Source organism: Helianthus annuus, chromosome 3 (assembly GCF_002127325.2).
Source record: "Helianthus annuus cultivar XRQ/B chromosome 3, HanXRQr2.0-SUNRISE, whole genome shotgun sequence".
Lineage (NCBI taxonomy): Eukaryota > Viridiplantae > Streptophyta > Magnoliopsida > Asterales > Asteraceae > Helianthus > Helianthus annuus.
This window is the reverse complement of record NC_035435.2, coordinates 142,611,113-142,634,560: the sequence shown is the minus strand read 5'-3', so window position 1 is coordinate 142,634,560 and position 23,448 is coordinate 142,611,113. Positions and strand designations below refer to the sequence as shown.

Here is a 23,448-nt window from a genome sequence, read left to right as displayed (position 1 = left end):
GTGTACAAGTATCATTTGCATAACATGACCAATCCATATCAATATCATCAAGAACATCAAATTCAATAGAATTTCACATAACTTCTCTTCTAATTCAGTTCTAACTAACAATTTATCAATATGAACAATCATCATACATACCCTCAACCAATTTCACACTTTACAACTCATACTCATTCTATTCTAAGTGGGTTTCCACTCCCAACATTGATTTAATCAATTTTAAGCATTCATAATGTTCTAGATGGTGATCTTAGCTCAATATTATGCTAATTTCATATAAACTCATAGAATTTCTTGAAACCCAACATATTCAAGATCATCAAACTATCAAATTCTTCTTACCTTAAGCTTTAATAGGCCTAGATGATCAAGAAATCATTGACATGCATGAGTAACAGCCACGATTAGGGCTTCAATTGGCTGGATTTGAGTGATTAGAAGGGTTTCCCTTCCCTTCCTTGGCTCTGTCGTCGAACACACACACACGCGCGCCTGATGTGTGTGTGTTTTATTCTTGTTTTCATTTTATCATTCAAAGTTTCTTAATTTGTCACCATTAGTCCCTTAAGTTCATGACACCATCATATTTAGCTTTAATTTAATTCCTTTACTTAATTTGCTAGACATTTAACTAGGTTTACTAACCCAGTTATTATACCTCATTTTGTTAAACATGATAACAGACTAGCAAATTGATAATTCGGTTTTTGGGGTGTTACAACACACCTCACTTTTTCGTTTCATGATTCATCTCCTTTATCAATCATTTAATCTACATCTCTTCCGTCTGTATTCCTCCGGTACTGATCGGAATTAAACTCCGGCGACATCTATTCTTTTAGATCCATCACATATCAACCGACTAGATTATAGAAAATCAAAATTACTTCAATATTTTAACAGATTTGATTGATTTTATTACCTAACCTGCTTTAATTGAAACATTTGTCCCCGTTTTCTAACGTGCGGTACCGATTTGCTTCGTGGTGATGCTCAGAGTGGTGAGTGGATGGGCCTGGAAGCCGCGATGGACCGGAATCGTGTTCCTACGGTTCCGGTTGAAGTTATGAGGGTTTGTTTGGACCGCTGGGATTCGGTGCACGACAGTTGTGGCTAGCGTGTACGGCTCTATCTGTGTTTTCTTTTGGACGTCGGATGTTGTCGGAAGTTACGAGAGAGAGAGAAAGAACGAAAGGATGAGGATGAGCATGAGCTGTCGCCTCCGTGTGCAGTGGTGGTTGTGGAGTCAGTGCCAGTGGATCAGTGCGGTGACGGAAGTGGCGTTGATGTTAAGTGAGGATTCAGTATTTCTGTTGTTGATTTTTATTTGTTGATTGTGATATGTGTGATATAGGTATTTGAAGTTTGTTTTTTTTCTTTTTGAGCACCTGTGGGTGTGTTGATTCAGTCTGGTGGAAATATGACGTTGAACGTTCAGACATTTAAGTTTAAACTGTGTGACGATTGTGATAGGGTGGAGACGACGTTTCTCCCTATGGTATGCTTCAGAACAGTTGTCGTCGGACGGGAAAATGATTATCTATACCTAACCACGTTAACGCCACTAACATAATGTGTGTAACAAAGTCCAAAACGCTTGACGTTGCCACCGCAACGTGCGGCACGGGTAAAAATCTAGTCATATATTAATTTATAAAACTCACATAATGTCTAACACTACAAACATGTACAAACAACCAAAGGAAGGGTACAACTAAAAATAGCATAAACCACAACTAAAGGCACACTTACAACACCACATTGCACTAACGTGTTGCAAATTGATATATTATAAATTGCTTCCATTCTAAGAGGGTGTTTGGGGTTGAGTTTTGAAGGAGATTTTTAGATTATTGAGTTTTGAAATCGTAAATAGTCAGTTTTGAGTGTTTGGGTAAAAAAAAATTAAAAATGGATTATTTGCGTTTAGAAAGTTACAAAACGCAGTTTTCCAAAAGCAGCTCCCCCCTACTGCAACAAAACGCAGTTTTCCAAAAATTGATTATTTGCGTTAGAAAAGGATTTTCACTTGTTTATTTTTTTAAATATATATTTGCCAAACACTCAAATAGTTGATTATCTGATATTGTGATATCAAGCAACATAATCAAATCCAAACACTATCTTTCAACATCACGTTTTGTTACAGTTAATTATCTGATTCTGATTATTCAAAACGCGTAATTTATTTTCAAAACTCAACCCCAAACACCCCCTAATTATATAAACGTATGAATCATCGGATGTTATGGATATACACATTTTCGAGTTGTTTGGTTTTAATTCTAAGTTGTTATTTTTCATTTCTTAAGATTTTGTAATACATGTTGGCATTGAGATTTTCCTAAAAAAGGAAGCTTGGTGTAATGGTTTTCTCATTCGAATTTTCCTCTAAAGCGGTGTAATTTTGTGTTTTTTCTCTACGTCAAGTTATTTGCAGTTTGGTTTTCAAGAGACCAAGTTAAAGTTTATGAGGAGACCAAGTCAAATGTGATGAACAAATTAATTTCTTATTTACCCTCTTTAGGCAATCAGTTCATTGTTGATCAGTTCTGTTTAGACATAAAGGAAAACATGAAAACATACCTGATTGCAGCAGTACAGGCCAACAGAGAATCCAGATGGAGACACAGTATAAGTTTTGACATGATTGTCATCTTGGTCTGGTTCCTCCTTAGGGTGCAATCTAATGATGGTGATGATAAGAAACCGACAAGGGAATCGGTTATGGAGAGGGAGACGAGATTGATGTTATGTGCTATTAGGGTTTGTGAAATTGTCTAACCCTTTAACCTCCACATTATTCTCCTTATATATACACCCAGGAGGAAACCCTAATTAGTTAATAAGGGTAATTAGGCCCATCAACAATTACCAACTAATTATTTAATAGGATTGTTAATATTTTGATCCATAAAATGTAAATGATTATAATAGGTACTGGATTAAATATAGAATAACTATATTTAATCTTACATTCATTCTTCATTGTTTGGTCATAGAAAGGTGAACACTATTTTTGCTATTGATATTTGCTCGATGATTGTTCGGTATGCTCCTCATAAGCTCATAAAAACGAGTTCTTGGCGTCAATGAAAATGTTACAACAATTATTTAATGAAGTTAGGTCATCTCTATACTCCTAAAGAAAAAAAGGAGTTTCTTTTGCAACAAAGGTGCAAATTATTTTAATAGTAGTATATGTAAAGTTTCATTGTTGACACATCTTCTAATCTTCTAATCTTCTAATTCTAATAAAAGAGTCCTATTAATGCCACATGGTATTTTCTCATTCAAAAGTCCTATTAAAGCCATATGGCATTTTCTAATTCAATTCACTAATAATATATATTTCATATGCATAAATATTATAATGCATAACAATAACAATTATCTAATACTAATAAAAGAATCATGTTAATGTCACATGACATTTTCTCTTTAAAATTATATCTTAATGCCATGTGACATTCTCTCCTTTACTATTATTATTAATTCTTCTTCTTATTATTATATATTAATATACAATTTATTAATTTATACACAATAACAAATAAATAAATATTGATATTATATCATATTAATATATCCAATTTATTAATCTATACATAAGTATAAATAAATACGTAATACATAAAAATATTTATCTTATACAATTGATGTATTTTATTTATTTATTTTTATTTTTATATGTGACATTAAATTTTATTTTTTAATCATTGCTGATCAAACCAAATTAGGTTATATACTTGTAGACCTAGATTGTCTAATCTAACAAAATAATTTGTTTGCAAATAACTAAACACAGGTATCTCTTAGTTTAGCAATATTATTATTTTATTAATAATATATTAGATTAATATCCAACTATTATTATTAATATATAACACATGTGGTGTCCGATACAAAAAAAAAACTTTATTGCGAATATAACTCTTTATTCAACGAATTTTATACCTCCATGCCAATAAACCTATAAAAACGAATATGGTATATAGTTTAAAATTTAAATTATATTTTTATAATTTAGATTATATTTTAATTTATTTTTGTAATTAAATATCAACAATGATTAAGTTAAATAGAAGGTATTTACATAGCTTTTTAAGTTCACATTTAAGCGATGACATAAATTAGTGGGGTGGGTTTTATTTGGATTAAAAAACAATAAATTTAATAAGTAAAAAGACAAAAATACCCCTCATTAAACCGACTTTTTTGATGAAGTTAATGTGCTGGATGAAAATGACAAAAAGAATGCAAAACTCAGAAACAAATGAGAAAAATTGTTATTGCTATTGTTATTATTATCTATTCGTAATTATTATATTATTATAATTATGAATTATTATCATCTAAGTCACTAGGTTATAGTATATGTATTACACGGATTTACGTAACATATTGTTTGTATCCAATCCGTGTAATACACGGGTCTATAAACTAGTTATACATACTAAAAACATATACAAAGGAGAGTGAGATGGTCAGTACTCTAGACACACAAGGTTGTTTTTAGAATCCTGAAAATATAGAGCCCTAGACTAATAGAAAAAGTGAGCCCATAAAAATATAAAATATATATAAAAATAAATTTTATATGACAATTTAATTTTTAAACTTCTAGTAGACCCTGGCGGCTCCCGTCGGTGATGCACATACACGTTAGTATCACAAATTCCTTTTTAGGATTCTATTATTATAATTGATTTTAAGCATATTTGTTTTTTTCTTATAACTTTTAAGATACGATGTTTTATAAAAATCCGAGTATGACGTTGCGACGCGTTTAATTTTATCTACGTCTAAAATATAAATTTTACTCAAAGACGAGTTGTGAATAATAATGTACTAATGACTGAAGCACAAAGTCACAAACACACATGTTATTAAAGGTGCCTGGCGGTTTAGTTTTTATTCAAAGTGTGGTCTTATCCTTTTCGTTAATTTAGTAATACAATATAACATTTTATTATTTCATATATAAGTTTGCAACTTTTTTGTGCAATATCACTTGTACATTGTGTTTTGGGTGTTTTCTAAAAAAAAGTTGATTTTTTATTTTTAACCCAAAGGTTTTTACCTTTTACAATTCTAACCCTACATAATTTGTTTTTTAACTTTAACCCAAAACTTTTCATTATTTGCAATTTAACTTCACAACTTTTGTCACTTATACTTTTCATCTTTCGCAAATTTTCATTTTACGTATAGTTCTAAATTTTTCGAGTTAATACGACGCAATGTGCATGTGTGGTTCAACGTGTTTACCTCTATTTTTCCATGTTTGACAAGTTCGTCGCAACACGCATATCCTAGGTCGAGTCAGTGTTGGTGGTCGATGACGGTTGTGTGATATTAGTATTATTTGACATCGTTTTACGCCCCGCCGCAACGCGGGGTGTGCTTTGCGGGGTTTTCAAAGAAAAAATGGTTATGCATATGGTTGTCGTAACGTTGGCTTTAAGGGTTTTCCAAAAAAAAATTGATTTTTTTTTTTTACTTTTCACCCAAAAGTATTTCATAAATTACTTTTAACTCAAAACTATTTGTTTTTTTTTACTTTTAACCCAAAACTTTTTATCTTTTGCAATCTATCCTCATAACTTTTTTTACTTTCAACTTTGGTCCTTTATAGTTTTCATTTCCGCAAATTTTTCGCTTTATGCTTGGTTCTAAATTTTGTGACTTAACACATCGCAACGTGCGTCTTTGGTTTAACGTTTTTACGTTTCGTTCTAAATTTTGTGAGTTAAAACGACGCAACGTGTGTGTGTGGGTGAACGTTTTTACATCATCTATTTTTTCCCCGTTTGACAGATTTAACATAACGTGCAGGTCCTAGATTGACTTAGTTATAACTAAAGAATCCCTGCCGCATTGCGGCGGGTCGCAATCCTAGTTACTATAAATAAGCAATAAAAACATGCAATAGAACTTGTATATTGTGCTTTATGAGTTTTTCAAAAAAAAAACTTGATTTTTTTATTTTTAACCCAAAGGTTTTTACCTTTTGCAAATTTAACCCTACATAATTTGTTTTTTTAACTTTAACTCAAAACTTTTCATTACTTTTAACCCGAAGGTTTTTACCTTTTGCAATTTTAACCCTACATAATTTGTTTTTTAACTTTAACCCAAAACTCTTCATTTTTTGCAATTTAACTTCACAACTTTTGTCACTTATACTTTTCATCTTTGGCAAATTTTCGACTTACGTATAGTTCTAAGTTTTTCGAGTTAATACGACGCAACGTACGAGTGTGGTTCAACTTTTTTATGTTTTGTTTCAAATTTTGCAAGTTAGCACGGCGCAACGTGCATGAATGGTTCAACTTTTTTACCTATATTTTTTTATGTTTGACAGGTTCGTCGCAACACGCAGATCCGAGGTCGAGTCAGTGTTGGTGGTCGATAACGGTTGTGTGACATTAGAACTATTTGACACCGTTTTACGCCCCGCCGTAACACGGGGTGTGCTTTGGGGGTTTTCCAAAGAAAACATGGTTATGCATATAGTTGTCGTAATCTTGGCTTTGGGGGTTTAAAAAAAATGACTTTTTTACTTTTTACCCAAAAGTATTTCATAAATTACTTTTAACCCAAAACTATTTGTTTTTTTACTTTAACCCAAAGTTTTTTATCTTTTGCAATCTATCCTCAAAACTTTTTTTTACTTTCAACTTTGGTCCTTTATAGTTTTCATTTTTCGCAAATTTTTCGCTTTATGCTTGGTTCTAAATTTTGTGACTTAACACATCGCAACGTGCGTCTTTGGTGTAATGTTTTTACGTTTCGTTCTAAATTTTGCGACTTAACACGACGCAAAGTGTGTGTTTGGGTGAATGTTTTTACATCGTCTATTTTTTCCCCGTTTGACAGGTTTAACATAACGTGCGGGTCCTAGGTCGACTGCGTCTTTGGTTTAACGTTTTTACGTTTCGTTCTAAATTTTGTGAGTTAACACGATGCAACGTGCGTCTGTGGGTGAACGTTTTTACATCGTCTATTTCTTCCCCGTTTGACAGGTTTAACATACCGTTCGGGTCGTAGATCAACTTAGTTATAACTAAAGAATCCCGCCGCATTGCGGCGGGTCTCAATCCTAGTTTTATACAATTTGGAAAAAAATAAATTGTGATGTGCTTACTTTTATCTTCTACTCAATAAAATTTAATTTGAACGAGTCAAAATGATTTTTGTATTTTTTTTCCGTGACAAACCGAACAGATACCGTCTGAACAATATAGTATAAAACTCGTTGAAAATAGAATTGTATTCGCAATACAGTATTTTTTGGTACCGTAAGCTACAACGAGGGCAGAATGGTACTGGTATCGTTACAAACCACCTAATACTGACTAAACCCAACCGATACCGGTTGAAAAAAATTAGTAATGGTATTTTGTTTTATGGTTTTCGATCGATGTATGTTGTGCGACTGGTCGGTTAGAAACACCAAAGGTGGATCTGTCGGTGGATTTTTCGGCATAAGGATGTCGGAGATGAGGAGATCGGGAGGGGAGATGCTGACGACAGTGTCTTGTATCAAACTTTAAGTTTTGAGAGCGTGAATTAGGGTTATGCTGGTGATTTGAATTTCAAAAACCCTGTTACTTGTCTCGATTGCCACCAACTATAAGTCATTCTAAGATGATTCCTTCTTGAAATGTTTTACACAGTGCTTTTTACAGTTGTACATGTCAAAAAAGTGGTAAATTACCAAAGTTATCCTTTCAATATGCATATATATATATATATATATATATATATATATATATATATATATATATATATATATATATATATATATATAGGAGAAGGATCATTACAGAACACTAATTATTGCGAGAACAAAAAGAACAACTCTAAATCACTAAATTTTGGGATTTAAAGTTCATATTTCTTAAATTTTCTGTTTCTTACATTCATATGTGTATTATTTATACATAAAAAAATCATATATTTTTCCCCACACATAGTTTACAAACATGTAGGTAATTTAGCCTACACATAACCTACATGTGTGTAGGTTTATTTAATACCTAAAGATTTTTCATATTTTGTTTTAAATTCTAGTGTGAGAAACAATAAATCTTACATTTATGACATTTTCATTTACTTTTTAGGTTTTTAGGATTGAAAAAATGAGTGATTCATTTTGTTCTGCGTGTTCTCGCAATATTTAGTGTTCTGCATAGAACCTTCCCCTATATATATATATATATATATATATATATATATATATATATATATATATATATATATATATATATATATATATATATATATATATATATATAAACGGGATCAGAAGAAAACGTTCAAAAGTGTGAGAACGGTGAGAACGCTTCCGGGCCCAACACGTGTCACGCCGCTTAGAAAAGGGTGGAGGGGCTTTTTTGTCCTTTCATCTTCTGCTTTTCCTGTTCCGCTTTTTCCCAATGTTGTTTTAATTTTTGGTTTTTGAGAATTTTGGCGTTAACCAAATTCAATAATTAATGGCGTTTTAATGGTTCCATTGTATCAACATTTTGGCGTTTATGGCGTTTATTCACAACGTATGCCATTAGAGCCCGGGGGGGGGGGGGTAGGAAATCTATTTGAATGGCGTTTTTGAAGGAGTTTTAAACAAGATGGCTCATTATTTTATTATTTTTTATAAACATTTTGCGTTTGGGTTATCTTGGCGTTTTACAATTGTTGGATTATATTTCAGCTAGCCACAGTAAAAAAAAAAAAACAAGCGAAGAAAATAAATTGAAAATGCTAATCGGATCTCTCCTCACAATATTCACTGTCATCAGTCTCTCTGTTCTTTAATAGTACAAGAACTGACACCAAAATATGGCGTTTTATGTAAAACTTAACAAACCCATCGGTTTGATTATTTTGCCTGCTCGTCTGTTGTAGTGGTTTTTTTCCTGGATGTTTGGGGACATAGATCTATGACGTGTGGGTGGGTTTTTCGCTTTTTCTTCATGCTGATCTTCATTTTTATCATCATCCCACTCTTCATTGTCCTTAATCTCTTCTCCTCATCCAAGCCTTCTTCAAGAACAAAAAATACAAAATGCCATATGACTGACATTAGTATCTTTTTCTTGATTTTTTGTCCATCTCATGCAGCAAAATCTTACTGAGTTACTTGCCTCCATAACAATTCACTCAGTGAAACTTGACGAATAACAATACTGAATATCCAAGAAAGCATATTAGCCATCTTGATTTTTTTGGCGTTTTACAGTGAGTGGTATTTTAGTAGTATTGGCGTTTGTTTGTTTTTTTTGTTTGATCAAATGGAAGTTGCTGAGATGTATCGTTTTAGAGGATCTCTTTTTGGCGCGTAAGTTAGGCGGTGCGTTATTATAATAAAGTATTCGTCTTTTCAGTTACTGTGTTGTAATTACTGTTTTTGACAAGCTTTATCTCTGAAGTCTGTAACACGTCCCATCTTTCAAGTTTGGCGTTTTAGATTCTAATATAATAAATTTTCCCTATCTTCAGTTTTTCTGATTTGAAGTTGCTGTTTCTAGTTACATTTTCAAGTTTGTTTTTTATTTTTTATTTTTTATTTTTTTGTGTTTTTATAATACTTTTTTAAACTAATTTTATTATAGTTTGAGAGTTTTTGGTGGGGGCGTTTTAACTGGATGATATCGTTTAAAGAAGCATTTTGGCTGTTTTGGCGTTTTTATTATATATGACGTTTTATTATATACAACAATCAACTGAAAAGGAAAATAAAAAAAATAATACATAAAAAAAGTTTTTTTTATAATACTTGTCCAAAGTCATTTTATGATGATTTGATAAACGCCAAAGGTGTAAGACATTTGCTTTTTTGGCGTTTTTATTAGATATGGCGTTGTTTATTAAATAACAATCAACTGAAAAAGAAAGTTAAACAAAATAAATATTGATCTTCAAATCTTCACTGTCACCGGTCTCTTTCTTCTTTTGAAGCATCTTCACTGGCTGTTTCGACTTTCGTATGAAATCAGCTTCTTTTTCTATAATTTTTGTTCATTTCATGCAGCAAAAATGTTATTGGTTTTATACTCTTTCAGCCAAAATGTTATCTTTTTTGGCGTTTTACCGATAAAAAGAACGCCACAAATAAACCATCTTAAAACTGTAAATTTGATCATGCTAAAATCAATAAAGTGTTGTTGTATGGTGTTGGATAACATTGTTAATCCTCAGTTAAGAAATATAACTGACAATGTTGTCCACACCATACAACTACACTTTATTGACAACAATATATTTGATGTTTGGGATTTCTAACGTTTATCAGTCTAGTGGTATATATTAAATGTAAGGACCGCTTTTTCCAAATTAATAGTTTACTTATATAAACAAGATTTTTCGGACAATTAAAATACCACTTTAACACTTAAAGAAATTTTTACAAAAATTGGGCATGACCCGTTTGCAAAACGGACATACCCCCTGTTTTGACATAACATACAACGTTTACATACGACCCATTTTACATAAAACCATTCCAACGAAAATAACTAATTTTCAAACCTAAAACAATTTGACAAAGTTTAACCAAGTAACAAAACAAGAACCCAAAAACATGCATATAAGTTGCGGAAGCGCTTGGTATTATAAGGCTTGAACATGTGCTCGTTCCATATCTCCATATCGCCTATAGAGGTGCTTTACCTACATTGACATCCACAATTTAAAAAGTTAGTGTTCGCCATAGAAAATCATAACCTTACGTTTTAGCTTTTTCCATATAAAACCTTCTTACTCTTAAGCATACAACAACCCAATAAATGGGTTAGGCATAACCACTCTCGTAGAGAGTTTGACATACACATTCGACCCGTGTAATTGGGTTTAGCATAAACACTCTCGTAGAGAGTTAAGCATACCGTTCGACCCGTAGAATCGGGTTTAGCATAGACACTCTCATAGAGAGTTAAGCATACACATTCAACCCATGAAATTGGGTTTAGCATAAACACTCTCGTAGAGAGTTAAGCATACACCTTCAACCCGTGAAATTGGGTTTAGCATAACTCAACATTACTTTCGTTAACTTACCCAAATCCACAAGGGATTTGTCGCTTACTTACTACATTGTCACGTTCGTTATACAAGGATAGCTTTACATTAAATTTAATATAAATGGGAAATATAATAAAGATTCGTATAAAACGAAACATACCTCGATCTTGTACACCTCCCGCTTGACTAGTGTTAGAGCTTTCTTCCTTCACGCCTACATTACAACATTCGTTTACTTAGTTGAATCAAGTCATTCCATCATTTCTTCTCATATCACACATATAATCGTCTCTTAAGCATTTTATCAAACACTTGGTGGGCATTGAATTTTACAATTGTAATGTACAAGTGTTCATAGCATAGACTTTACTTGATTAACTTTCTAGTTCAACAAGAATTGGGTAAATCCCTATCTTTCCTTCATCTTATGATAATTTGTCTAATTTCTTTATCATATACAAGATCATGCAAGAACTCACAATTGTAAGCATATTATAAAAATCATCTTGTTCATGCAAGTCCTACAACATATGGGTATAACCCTAACTCTTTCAATAATCGAAATCAAGCATAATTCTCAGTCTATTATGAGTTCCTAACTTACATTTGCACAAGAATTGCTCTTAATTTCATGTTTAGGTCAAAAACCCATTTCTCATTACTCACTAAAACAGGATTTTCGACTTACCTATTGTTGCTCGAGCTTAGATGGTTGACAATTCGGGTTCTAGCATTGATTTGAGCTCTCAATTTCCTCTTAATCTTGAGAATCCTTCAAAACTAGGGTTTTCCCCTTTTGGTCTTGCTTCTGGTCGACTACAACACACATCAGTGTGTTTATTTTTGTGTTTTCCTTATTTTAGTGAAATTAATATCACATTTAACATGTTCAGCCCCTAAGTTTCAAGTGTTGACATTTTTTTACACTAACTTTCTTTCTTACTAATTAATATCATATCATTTAACTTGGTTAAATTCTTTGCACTTTTATATACTTAAAACAATATAAATGGATAACGTATTTTGGGGTGTTACAAGTCTACCCCCCTTAAAAGAGGTTTCGTCCCCGAAACCTGAGCACATAACCAACGTAAATACTGACATACCGAAGAGAAAAGGATAGTGTTTCCTCATTTCATCTTCTGCTTCCCACGTAAGATCCGAACCCTTCCGGTGCCGCCATTGCACCAACACCTGTCTAACAGCTTTGTTGCGGAGATTCTTCACCTTGAAGTCTTTAATGGCTATGGGCCTTTCGATATAGTTTAACCCTTCGTCCAACTCGATATCATCAAGAGGTACTAGTGCTGTCTCATCCGCAAGACACTTTCTCAATTGCGAAACGTGGAAGGTGTTGTGAATCCCGTTTAGAGCAGGCGGTAATTCTAATCGATACGCAACCCTTCCAACCCGAGCCAAAATTTTAAACGGCCCAATGTAACGAGGACCTAGCTTTCCCCGTTTGCGAAAACGGATTATACCCTTCCATGGGGACACTTTTAGCAAGACAAAATCTCCGACTTGGAACTCGATAGGACGCCTTCTCTTGTCTGCATAAGCTTTTTGCCGATCTTGAGCTGCTTTCAACCTTGTTCTAACCATTTCGATCTTTTCATTCGTCACTGCTATTAAATCACTTGGTGCAAGCTCCCTTTGTCCCACTTCGCCCCAACATACGGGAGTCCTACACTTTCTCCCGTATAATAGTTCGTAAGGTGCCATTTGAATACCATTATGGTAACTGTTATTATAAGAAAATTCGACCAGTGGCAATTGGTCGTCCCAACTTCCCCCAAAATCCAAGGCACACGCCCTCAACATATCAACGAGCGTTTGAATGGTTCTTTCTGACTGGCCGTCAGTTTGAGGGTGGTAGGCGGTACTTATGTGCAATTTCGTACCCACACTCTCGTGAAACTTCCGCTAGTAACGAGAAGTAAATCTAGTGTCCCGATCTGAGACAATCGACACGGGCACTCCATGACGGGATATGATCTCGTTCATATAAATTTCTGCCATTTTCTCGGAAGAGTAAGCTTCTTTGATGGGTAAAAAGTGAGCGCTTTTTGTAAGTCGGTCTACGATTACCCATATTGTATCGTGCCCTTTCTTTGTTTTAGGAAGTTTGGTTATCAAATCCATCGTTAGTTCCTCCCACTTCCATACCGGTATCTCCAAAGGTTGTAATTTCCCATACGGCTTTTGATGTTCTACTTTCACTTGGGAGCATGTTAAGCATTTCGCGACGTATTTAACTATGTCACGCTTCATACCCGGCCACCAATAATTGGCTTTCAAGTCCCGATACATCTTTGTAGCCCCGGGATGGACCGAATATCGAGACTTATGTGCCTCGTCGAGCAAGGCAGCTTTGACTTCGCAGAATCGCGGAATCCAAATTCGGCCGAACCGCGTCTTAAGCCCGGTCGAATTTTCTTCTAGATTATCGATCACACCTTTTAGTCGTTCCCTCTTCAGGTCTTCCGCTCCGAGCGACTTTATCTGGGATTCGCGTATTGCCTCGAGTAATCGTGGCGTAACTACCATCTTCATGGATTTCACTTTTATGGGAGGTGGATACTCTTTACGGCTTAATGCATCGGCTACTACATTTGCCTTCCCCGGATGGTAGAGGATATCACAATCATAATCTTTGATAAGTTCCAACCACCTCCGCTGCCTCATATTTAGGTCTCTCTGTTCAAAGAAATATTTAAGGCTTTTGTGGTCCGAGTAAATGGTGCATTTTGCCCCATATAGATAATGCCTCCAAATTTTTAATGCAAACACTACCGCCGCTAATTCCAAGTCGTGTGTGGGGTAGTTCACCTCATGAGGCTTCAATTGTCGCGAAGCATAAGCGATAACTCTCCCTCTTTGCATTAGAACACAACCCAATCCCTGGTGTGAAGCGTCTGAATAGACCACCAGGTCTTCGGTTCCGTCTGGTAACGTTAGGATCGGGGGACTTGATAGTTTTTCTTTCAACATTCGAAAAGCCTCCTCCTGTTCTTTTTCCCATACAAACTTCTCTTTCTTTCTTGTCAATTTTGTTAAGGGTAAGGCTATCTTGGAAAAATCTTGTATGAACCTTCGGTAGTATCCAGCAAGACCCAGAAAACTTCTTATCTCTGTTGGATTTTTCGGAGGAACCCACTTCATTACAGCATCGATCTTTGAAGGATCAACCACAACACCCTCCGCATTTATCACGTGCCCCAGAAACTGTACCTCCCTAAGCCAAAAGGCACACTTTGAAAATTTTGCGTAGAGCTTCTCCTTACGGAGAGTTTCAAGTACTTCACGCAGATGTACTGCATGTTCGTCTTTGCTTCGTGAATAAACCAAAATGTCATCTATGAATACAATTACCGATCTATCCAACATGGGTCGGCATACACGGTTCATAAGGTCCATAAATGCCGCCGGCGCATTAGTTAACCCGAAAGACATTACTAAAAACTCATAATGTCCGTAACGGGTTCTAAATGCGGTCTTTGGAATGTCTTCTTCTCGTACTCTAACCTGATGGTACCCCGATCGCAGATCTATCTTGGAGAACCAACTCGCCCCTTGTAACTGATCGAAAAGGTCGTCAATTCTAGGTAAAGGGTAGCGGTTCTTTATGGTTAGCTTATTTAACTCCCTATAGTCGATGCACATGCGCATCGACCCGTCTTTCTTCTTAACAAATAAGACGGGCGCTCCCCAAGGCGACACACTTGGGCGTATAAAGCCTTTGTCTAGGAGGTCTTGTATTTGTGTCATTAATTCCCGCATTTCCGTGGGAGCTAATCTATAGGGAGCCTTCGCGACCGGTTTCGCATCCGGATTCAATTCGATATTGAACTCCACTTCTCGCTCGGGAGGGAGTCCCGGCAATTCCTCCGGGAATACATCCGGAAATTCGTTCACAACTTCAACATCTTCAAGCTTTGGGAAGCTTTGTTGAGTATTTACTACGTAAGCTAAGTATGCTCTACTCCCATTGAGCACGTACTTAGTGGCTTGAACGAGAGTACATAGCTTCGCTTCCATCTTTCTTTCGCCTTGTACATTTAATCGTCTTCCACTTGGAGTTTGGAGAAGTATAGATTTGGATTCACATTTTATCTCTGCACGGTTTTGAGACATCCAATCCATACCCACTATTACTTTGAATTCCCCCAAGATCATGGGGATAAGATCAATAGCAAACTCCTCATCCTCAATGGTCAATTTGCAATTTTTACATATTTCGTGCAACAAGTAACTTTTACTATCTGCTATCTCTACTTCTAAGGGCATCGACATTCGTTCAATCTTAAAGGATGGACGTTGAACAAGTTCACTAGAGATAAACGACATGGTAGCTCCGGTGTCAAACAAAACGTACACCGGTATAGAATTTATTAGAAAAATACCTGAAACCACATTTGGTTGGGACTTGGCTTCTTCAGACGTGATCTGAAACATTCTCCCCTTTGCCCTAGAACCCTCTTGCTTCTTATCTTCTTTCTTTGACCCTTGTTGAAGCTTTGGACATTCCGACTTGATATGCCCTTTTTCGAAACAGTTGAAACAAGTCTTTGGGTTGTCCGGGCATTGATAGGACGAATGCCCCTCCTTACCGCATTTAAAGCACCCCTTCTTACCTAGCAAACACTCTCCGGTATGAAGCTTTCCACACGTCTTGCATGGTGTAATCCCACCTTTCGACTTACCCTTTCTTCCTTGATCCTGAAACTTCCCCTTTTTGGATGGACTAAAACTTGCACCTTTTTCACTTGGCCTCTTTTCACCTCGCTCCTCTTGCCTTTTAATTTCGATCTCTCTATCCCGCGCTAAATCAATGAGCTCTTCAAGAGTTTCACATTTTGAGGGAGTGATGAACTCTCTAACTTCTGCCTTTAACACGCCATAAAAACGACTTATCTTCATCCTCTCGGTTGTTACCAATTCCCCACAGAACTTCATCTTATCCATAAAATTGTTTGCTATTTCATTCACTTATTCGTTTTTCTGCCGGAGGCGTAAGAAATCCTCCTGAATCTTGTCGATCGCCGACTGTGGACAATGATATCTCATGAAGGGCCCCTTGAACTCTTGCCAAGTCATAGCTTGCAGCCTATCGTCGCCTATTTCCTTGCTGTGTGCATCCCACCAATCTTTCGCTTGATGGGTTAATAAACCGGTAGCGAACATCACTTGGTCCTCCTTATCGCACCGGCTTCGTATAAACACCGCCTCTATATTCGAGACCCATCTTTGACATTCGACTGGGTCAATTTTACCGTCATACGTCATCGGATGGCATGCCATAAAATCCTTGTAAGTGCACCTTCGTTCCTTACCTCTACTCTTGGATCCTTCGATTAATTCCTTCAACTCTTCGAGCTTACTAGTCATCATAGCATCCACAACCCCCAGAACTCGGCTTTCTACTTCTTGAGCCAACCGTGGAAGATTGGCTTGTATAACCCCTTCCGCTACTTCTGTAACTCTGTTCTCGAATGCTTCTTGTCTAGCCACATCATTGTTATCATCATTATCATCGTTAATATTTCTTGCATCAGCCATCTACACAATGTTAATATTTCGTTTAATACAATTTAATCATTCAGCATATCTTTAATCATTAATCATCATTCATTTAATCCATTTCATCTCATTTGCTTCGTTTCTTTTGATTCTTACAAATCCATTCTCGTTGTGTTCGCTAATAGTGATTACACACACTTGTTAAACCTTATATGGTCACAACGTAGCCAAGAAATAAGCTTTCGAACAAACCGGTAACACAAAACATGAAAAACAAACAATTCAGCGTTTTGGTATTGGGTAAGCCGTCGGCGACGGCTATGTGCCCGTCGGCGACGGGTTCGTATAATGGCCGTCGGACAAAATCACCCGTCGGCAGGGTGTCTGGCCGTCGGCGACGGGTGTCTGGCCGTCGGCGACGGCCAGCCGTTTGCTTATCCGCTGCAGCTCAGTTTCTTGGCTGTTCCGACTGTTTTCCGGGTCTGTTTTCAGCTTCCCGGGTCCCGGTATTTCTCATTTAACCCATCTTAACATTTCCCAACATAATAAGCCTCAATTCTTTGACCGTAGCGCATAATACATGAACATATTAAACAAATGTTTAAAAATTTTACCTCTTTGGCGATCTTGGAGCGAGCACATTTGCACGAGCCATTGGTTTGAGTTCGGACACTAAGACTCTTGCCGAATCTCTCAAACCTTGGCTCTGATACCAACTTGTAAGGACCGCTTTTTCCAAATTAATAGTTTACTTATATAAACAAGATTTTTCGGACAATTAAAATACCACTTTAACACTTAAAGAAATTTTTACAAAAATTGGGCATGACCCGTTTGCAAAACGGATATACCCCCTGTTTTGACATAACATACAACGTTTACATACGACCCATTTTACATAAAACCATTCCAACGAAAATAACTAATTTTCAAACCTAAAACAATTTGACAAAGTTTAACCAAGTAACAAAACAAGAACCCAAAAACATGCATATAAGTTGCGGAAGCGCTTGGTATTATAAGGCTTGAACATGTGCTCGTTCCATATCTCCATATCGCCTATAGAGGTGCTTTACCTACATTGACATCCACAATTTAAAAAGTTAGTGTTCGCCATAGAAAATCATAACCTTACGTTTTAGCTTTTTCCATATAAAACCTTCTTACTCTTAAGCATACAACAACCCAATAAATGGGTTAGGCATAACCACTCTCGTAGAGAGTTTGACATACACATTCGACCCGTGTAATTGGGTTTAGCATAAACACTCTCGTAGAGAGTTAAGCATACCGTTCGACCCGTAGAATCGGGTTTAGCATAGACACTCTCATAGAGAGTTAAGCATACACATTCAACCCATGAAATTGGGTTTAGCATAAACACTCTCGTAGAGAGTTAAGCATACACCTTCAACCCGTGAAATTGGGTTTAGCATAACTCAACATTACTTTCGTTAACTTACCCAAATCCACAAGGGATTTGTCGCTTACTTACTACATTGTCACGTTCGTTATACAAGGATAGCTTTACATTAAATTTAATATAAATGGGAAATATAATAAAGATTCGTATAAAACGAAACATACCTCGATCTTGTACACCTCCCGCTTGACTAGTGTTAGAGCTTTCTTCCTTCACGCCTACATTACAACATTCGTTTACTTAGTTGAATCAAGTCATTCCATCATTTTCTTCTCATATCACACATATAATCGTCTCTTAAGCATTTTATCAAACACTTGGTGGGCATTGAATTTTACAATTGTAATGTACAAGTGTTCATAGCATAGACTTTACTTGATTAACTTTCTAGTTCAACAAGAATTGGGTAAATCCCTATCTTTCCTTCATCTTATGATAATTTGTCTAATTTCTTTATCATATACAAGATCATGCAAGAACTCACAATTGTAAGCATATTATAAAAATCATCTTGTTCATGCAAGTCCTACAACATATGGGTATAACCCTAACTCTTTCAATAATCGAAATCAAGCATAATTCTCAGTCTATTATGAGTTCCTAACTTACATTTGCACAAGAATTGCTCTTAATTTCATGTTTAGGTCAAAAACCCATTTCCCATTACTCACTAAAACAGGATTTTCGACTTACCTATTGTTGCTCGAGCTTAGATGGTTGACAATTCGGGTTCTAGCATTGATTTGAGCTCTCAATTTCCTCTTAATCTTGAGAATCCTTCAAAACCAGGGTTTTCCCCTTTTGGTCTTGCTTCTGGTCGACTACAACACACATCAGTGTGTTTATTTTTGTGTTTTCCTTATTTTAGTGAAACTAATATCACATTTAACATGTTCAGCCCCTAAGTTTCAAGTGTTGACATTTTTTTACACTAACTTTCTTTCTTACTAATTAATATCATATCATTTAACTTGGTTAAATTCTTTGCACTTTTATATACTTAAAACAATATAAATGGATAACGTATTTTGGGGTGTTACATTAAATATGGCGTTCGGGGTTTTTGTTTTGTGTTTTTTAATTGAATGTCTGAGTTGTTGTATATATAGGATTTTTTTGCGGTTTTTTTAGGCGGGATTTTACTATAATTAAGTTTGGCGTTTTATATCTAATGGCGTTTTTAGCAGAATGTTGTGTGATTTTTGTTTTGGCGTTTTATTTTCATGAGATAGCGTTTTGTTTGGAGTAGTCAAAAGACGCTTTTACCCTTAATGAAGCGCGTCCACGTAATAAAATTGATGTTATTTACGAAAACGCCACCCGGCCAATCTAGTCCATAGATTGTTTTGATCGGATAACCCATACGCGTTCTCACCGTTCTCACACTTTTGAGCGTTTTCTCTAAATCCCGACCCTATATATATAGGGGGCCGCTAAAATGAAAACCACCCCCAGTTGTGAGAACCGAGAGAACCACTTTCCAACCATTAGATCTTCGAGATGGATGGATGAGATTAAAAGTAATTAAAATTAATGTTAAATAATTTTTGTCTTATTATGTTCTTAATATTTTAATGCAAAAGGTTATTTTAGTAAAATTACTCTTTTTTGCCTTTTTGTCTTTATTATTTTTTATTATTTTTTTGTATTATTATATTAGTTTTTATTTTTTAAACAGATTTTTTTTATTAAAATCATTTTAAATTCATATTTTTAACAGATTTTTTTAAACTTTTTACGTTTTACGTTAAACTTTTTATGTTTTACGTTAAAATTTTTACGTTTTACGTTAAACTTTTTACGTTTTACGATAAACTTTTTACGTTTTACGTTAAAATGTTTACGCTTTACGTTTTACGTTAAAATTTATACGTTTTACGTTTTACCCAAAATCCGCGACTCAGTAGGCGTCTGAGATAGATTGAACTTATCATCATCGGCCGAAAAAAAATATAAAAAACCAACAACACAAATCAAAACAATGTGTTGATTCTTGAATAAAACGGGGTTTGGCTCAGAGTTTCTAATAATCAAGGCTGCAAAGTGGGGTTACAGGTTCAAAAAACTACCCTCCACCATCCTTGCCGTGCCATCGTCATCAAAATATACGTTTTTTTTGGCATCATCACCGCCCAATCCAACAGATCAAAAACCCACATAATTGCAGTTATCACAACTTTTGTACAAAAAAGAAAAACAACTTTTGTACCAAAATTCATAAACCCAGCTCAAAAATCCTTAACTTTTGTACCAAAAAAACCAATATTCATAAACCCAGTTGAAAAATTCTAACTTTTGTACCAAAAGCATGATACCTTGTGTCCTGTAACAAGACCCACAAAGGCACTCTCTTGATTTTCCTCCATGTATAAAGAACAGCAACTGCTACCATCATTTCAACCAAAAAAAACACACGAAAATTCCTCAAAAAAAGTGACAAACTTTCAACACAAAAAGGGGGAATTATAGTAAAGATTATGAATTTAAGCTATATAAGAGGATTAAAGATAGAAATAAACTGAAATCTTAGATACGACACCGTCGCCGTCCGTCGGTTATCAACCACCGACACAACAACCGACCACCGTCGTACACCTTCACCTACCACTAAGCACCGTCGTCCACCTCTCTCTCCGACGCCGTCGGTTCACACCCCCTTCACCCATCCCTTCGCCCATCATTCACCGCCACCACCGCCATCGACACACCGCCGCCCCTAATCCACCACATCAAACAAAGAGGGTCTTGTCACCGAAGAATGGCTAGCGGTTGTGCCGGTCTTGTCGCCGGAGAATGGCTAGCGGCGGTTGTTAGATGGTGATGAATGGCTAGCGGTTGTGCCGGTCTTGTCGCCGGAGAAGGAGGGGGTACAAGGGGAGTGGGTGCGGCTGCAGATTAGGTGGGATGGGGGATCGGAGAAGATGAATATGGTGGTGGGTTATGGTTTGGGTTGAAGATGTGTGTGTTTTGAAGGTCTGGGTTTTTGAAAAGATGAGAGAGAAATGACAGTAATTGAAGAGAGAGAGAGAGAGAGAGAGAATGTGAAGACTTAAAATAGAGAGATAGATTAGACATTTGGAGTAAATGACTAAAATACCCCATATTCTTATTGGCAGGGGCGGATCTACGTGGAGGTGAGGGGTTGCCCGAGATGCCCCTCAATTTTCTTGGCGAAATACAAAAAAATATTGTGTTTTTCGGTTTTATGTATTTGAATACTACTAAACAATTATTATGATACCCCTGAATATAATATTAGTAAGAAATAAAGAAGAAAAATGAAATAATATGAAGAGTGGTGAGATCTTCGCCGAAGTTGTAGAGAGACTAACGAAGAAGACACCCTTTTTTTTTGTTTTAAAACCAAAAGATTAGCAATTATTATTTGAATTTTTTCCTTCTCTTGGAATTTGGAAAGTGGGCTGTAGCCCACGTGGGTTCAATAACATGGCTTTATAGCCTAGTGGCATCTTGGTGGTGGGATAAGACTTTGCGACCAATAGGTTCTGGGTTCGATTCCCACAAGGGGGTTTTTCCCATATTTATTGGGTTTCCTCCTGAATTGGTGTATAGGCATTATGCCTAGTGGAGATAGATATGATCAGGTGGTTCCGCTGGTGGCACGATAATACTCCAGTGGTCCGTCAGTGATCCAAATTTGTCGTTCAAAAAAAAAAAAAACTTATCATTGTTTCCCTATTTTATTTATTAGTTTTAGTTATAATTTACAATTACAATTACAATTACAATTTCACTTTTTACATGTTATTATTCAATTAGTTATCTATTAGTATTTAGTAACTTATCTATTAGTTTATTAATCAATATATTATTTATTATTTAATCAACTTATTACGTATTAGTTTATTAATTTTTTTAATTTGTTTTATTTAAAGCTCACTACTTATAACAACCTTTTATTATAAATCATCTATTTTTAAACTATGTAAATACCGGATAACGCTTATCGCCGTATAAAAATGCTTTGATGTCGAAATTATTTTGTATTAGAAAACCTCAAACACTTTAACAAATATACTAAATTAAAGTCCTTGATGAATTATTAGTACATATCAAAAGATACAAAAACTTACATTAGGAACCAACCCGAACCAAGCCGAAAATTTTAATGTTCGCTTGTACAGTAAAAAATTTGGGATACCCCTGAGTTTTTCTTCTAGTTTCGCCACTGCTTGTTGGTGGATAGTGGTTCTCGTGGTTCTTACAACTGAGGGTGGTTTTCATTTTAGTGGCCCCCCTATATATATATATATATATATATATATATATATATATATATATATATAGAGAGAGAGAGAGAGAGAGAGAGAGAGAGTGAGAGAGAGAGAGAGATCGGTTATTGTACAATACCCTTATCCTACAAATTGTACGCGATGACCCCAACCGTTAGATCTTCTGTCTATCAAACCCGAACTTTACAAACCCGGACATGTACATAAAGTCGCATGGGACTCACAAACTCTGACTCACAAAAATGGTTATTCGCATGTTATGTCCAAAATCGCATGGCTTCACAAACCTTGACATTTTCATAAATCGCATGGACTCACAAACTCTGACTCACAAAAAGGTTGTTCACATGTTATGTCCAAAATCGCATGGCTTCACAAATCCTGACATTTTCGTAAATCACATGGACTCACAAAAGAGGTTGTTCGCATGTCATGTCCAAAATCGCATGGCTTCACAAACCCTGACATTTACATAAATCACATGGACTCACAAACTCTGACTCACAAAAAAGGTTGTTCGCATGTTATGTCCAAACTCTGACTCATAAACCCTGACATTTTCAAAAATCGCATGGACTCACAAACTCTGACTCGCAAAAATGGTTGTTCGCATGTTATGTCCAAAATCGCATAGCTTCACAAACCCAGACTCACAAACTCGGACACTAATCGCGTACGCATAGGAAACAAAGACCAGGGACATGTGTAGGGCTATTATCGTCGCATACGTAATGTATGATATGGGAATTTGTATTCTACACTTCATATATATATATATATATATATATATATATATATATATATATATATGGGATGAGGATCATTACAGAACACTAAATATTGCGAGAACAAAAAGAACAACTCTAAAACACTAAATTTTGGATTTTAAGTTTCATGTTTTTTTTTTAAGTTTTATGTTTCTTACATTCATATGTGTATTATATACACATAAAAAACCGTATTTTTTTACCTACACGTAACTTACATACATGTTTGGTAATTTAACCTACACATAACCTACATATGTGTAGGTTATACAAGAAGTGAAAATTTTCCGTATTTTGTTTTGAATTCTAGTGTAAGAAACAATAAATCTTACATTTGCAACATTTTCTTTTACTTTTTAGGTTTTTAGGATTGAAATAATATGTGATTCATTGTGTTCTGCGTGTTCTCGCAATATTTTGTGTTCTACATAAAGCCTTCCCCTATATATATATA

General features: G+C 35.4%; 1 protein-coding gene and 1 long non-coding RNA gene across 3 annotated transcripts; both read right to left on the bottom strand.

Moving 5' to 3' along the window:
• Positions 1–10,370: 10,370 nt before the first annotated feature.
• LOC110928056 (DNA-binding protein HEXBP) lies at positions 10,371–16,013 on the bottom strand. Of its 2 annotated transcripts, none has more exons than XR_002586105.2 (3): positions 11,720–11,865; positions 11,192–11,245; positions 10,371–10,680 (listed from the first exon to the last, which is right to left on the bottom strand). XR_002586105.2 is itself a non-coding variant. In XM_022171289.2 (3 exons), exons 1-3 carry the CDS (start codon positions 15,994–15,996, stop codon positions 10,664–10,666), a joined length of 633 nt encoding a protein of 210 aa, XP_022026981.1. In that variant the 5' UTR covers positions 15,997–16,013; the 3' UTR covers positions 10,371–10,663. The 2 variants fall into 2 exon arrangements, 1 of the variants encoding a protein (XP_022026981.1); XM_022171289.2 differs by lacking the exon at positions 11,720–11,865 and adding an exon at positions 15,435–16,013.
• A 1,304-nt stretch (positions 16,014–17,317) lies between these two features.
• On the bottom strand, positions 17,318–18,813 carry LOC110928055. The gene is made up of 3 exons (XR_002586104.2): positions 18,668–18,813; positions 18,139–18,192; positions 17,318–17,627 (listed from the first exon to the last, which is right to left on the bottom strand). It is a non-coding gene; the product is annotated as an uncharacterized LOC110928055 (long non-coding RNA).
• Between the last annotated feature and the right edge of the window lie 4,635 nt (positions 18,814–23,448).

Bases quoted from the DNA above. Each gene is read 5' to 3' on its own strand.
- LOC110928056 (XM_022171289.2), bottom strand. From the start codon at position 15,996: ATGGATAAGATGAAGTTCTGTGGGGAATTGGTAACAACCGAGAGGATG. The intron at 11,246-15,434 runs GTATTTTTCTAA...GTTGTAATGTAG, and splicing joins CCAACCAAATGTGGTTTCAG to GCGTGAAGGAAGAAAGCTCT.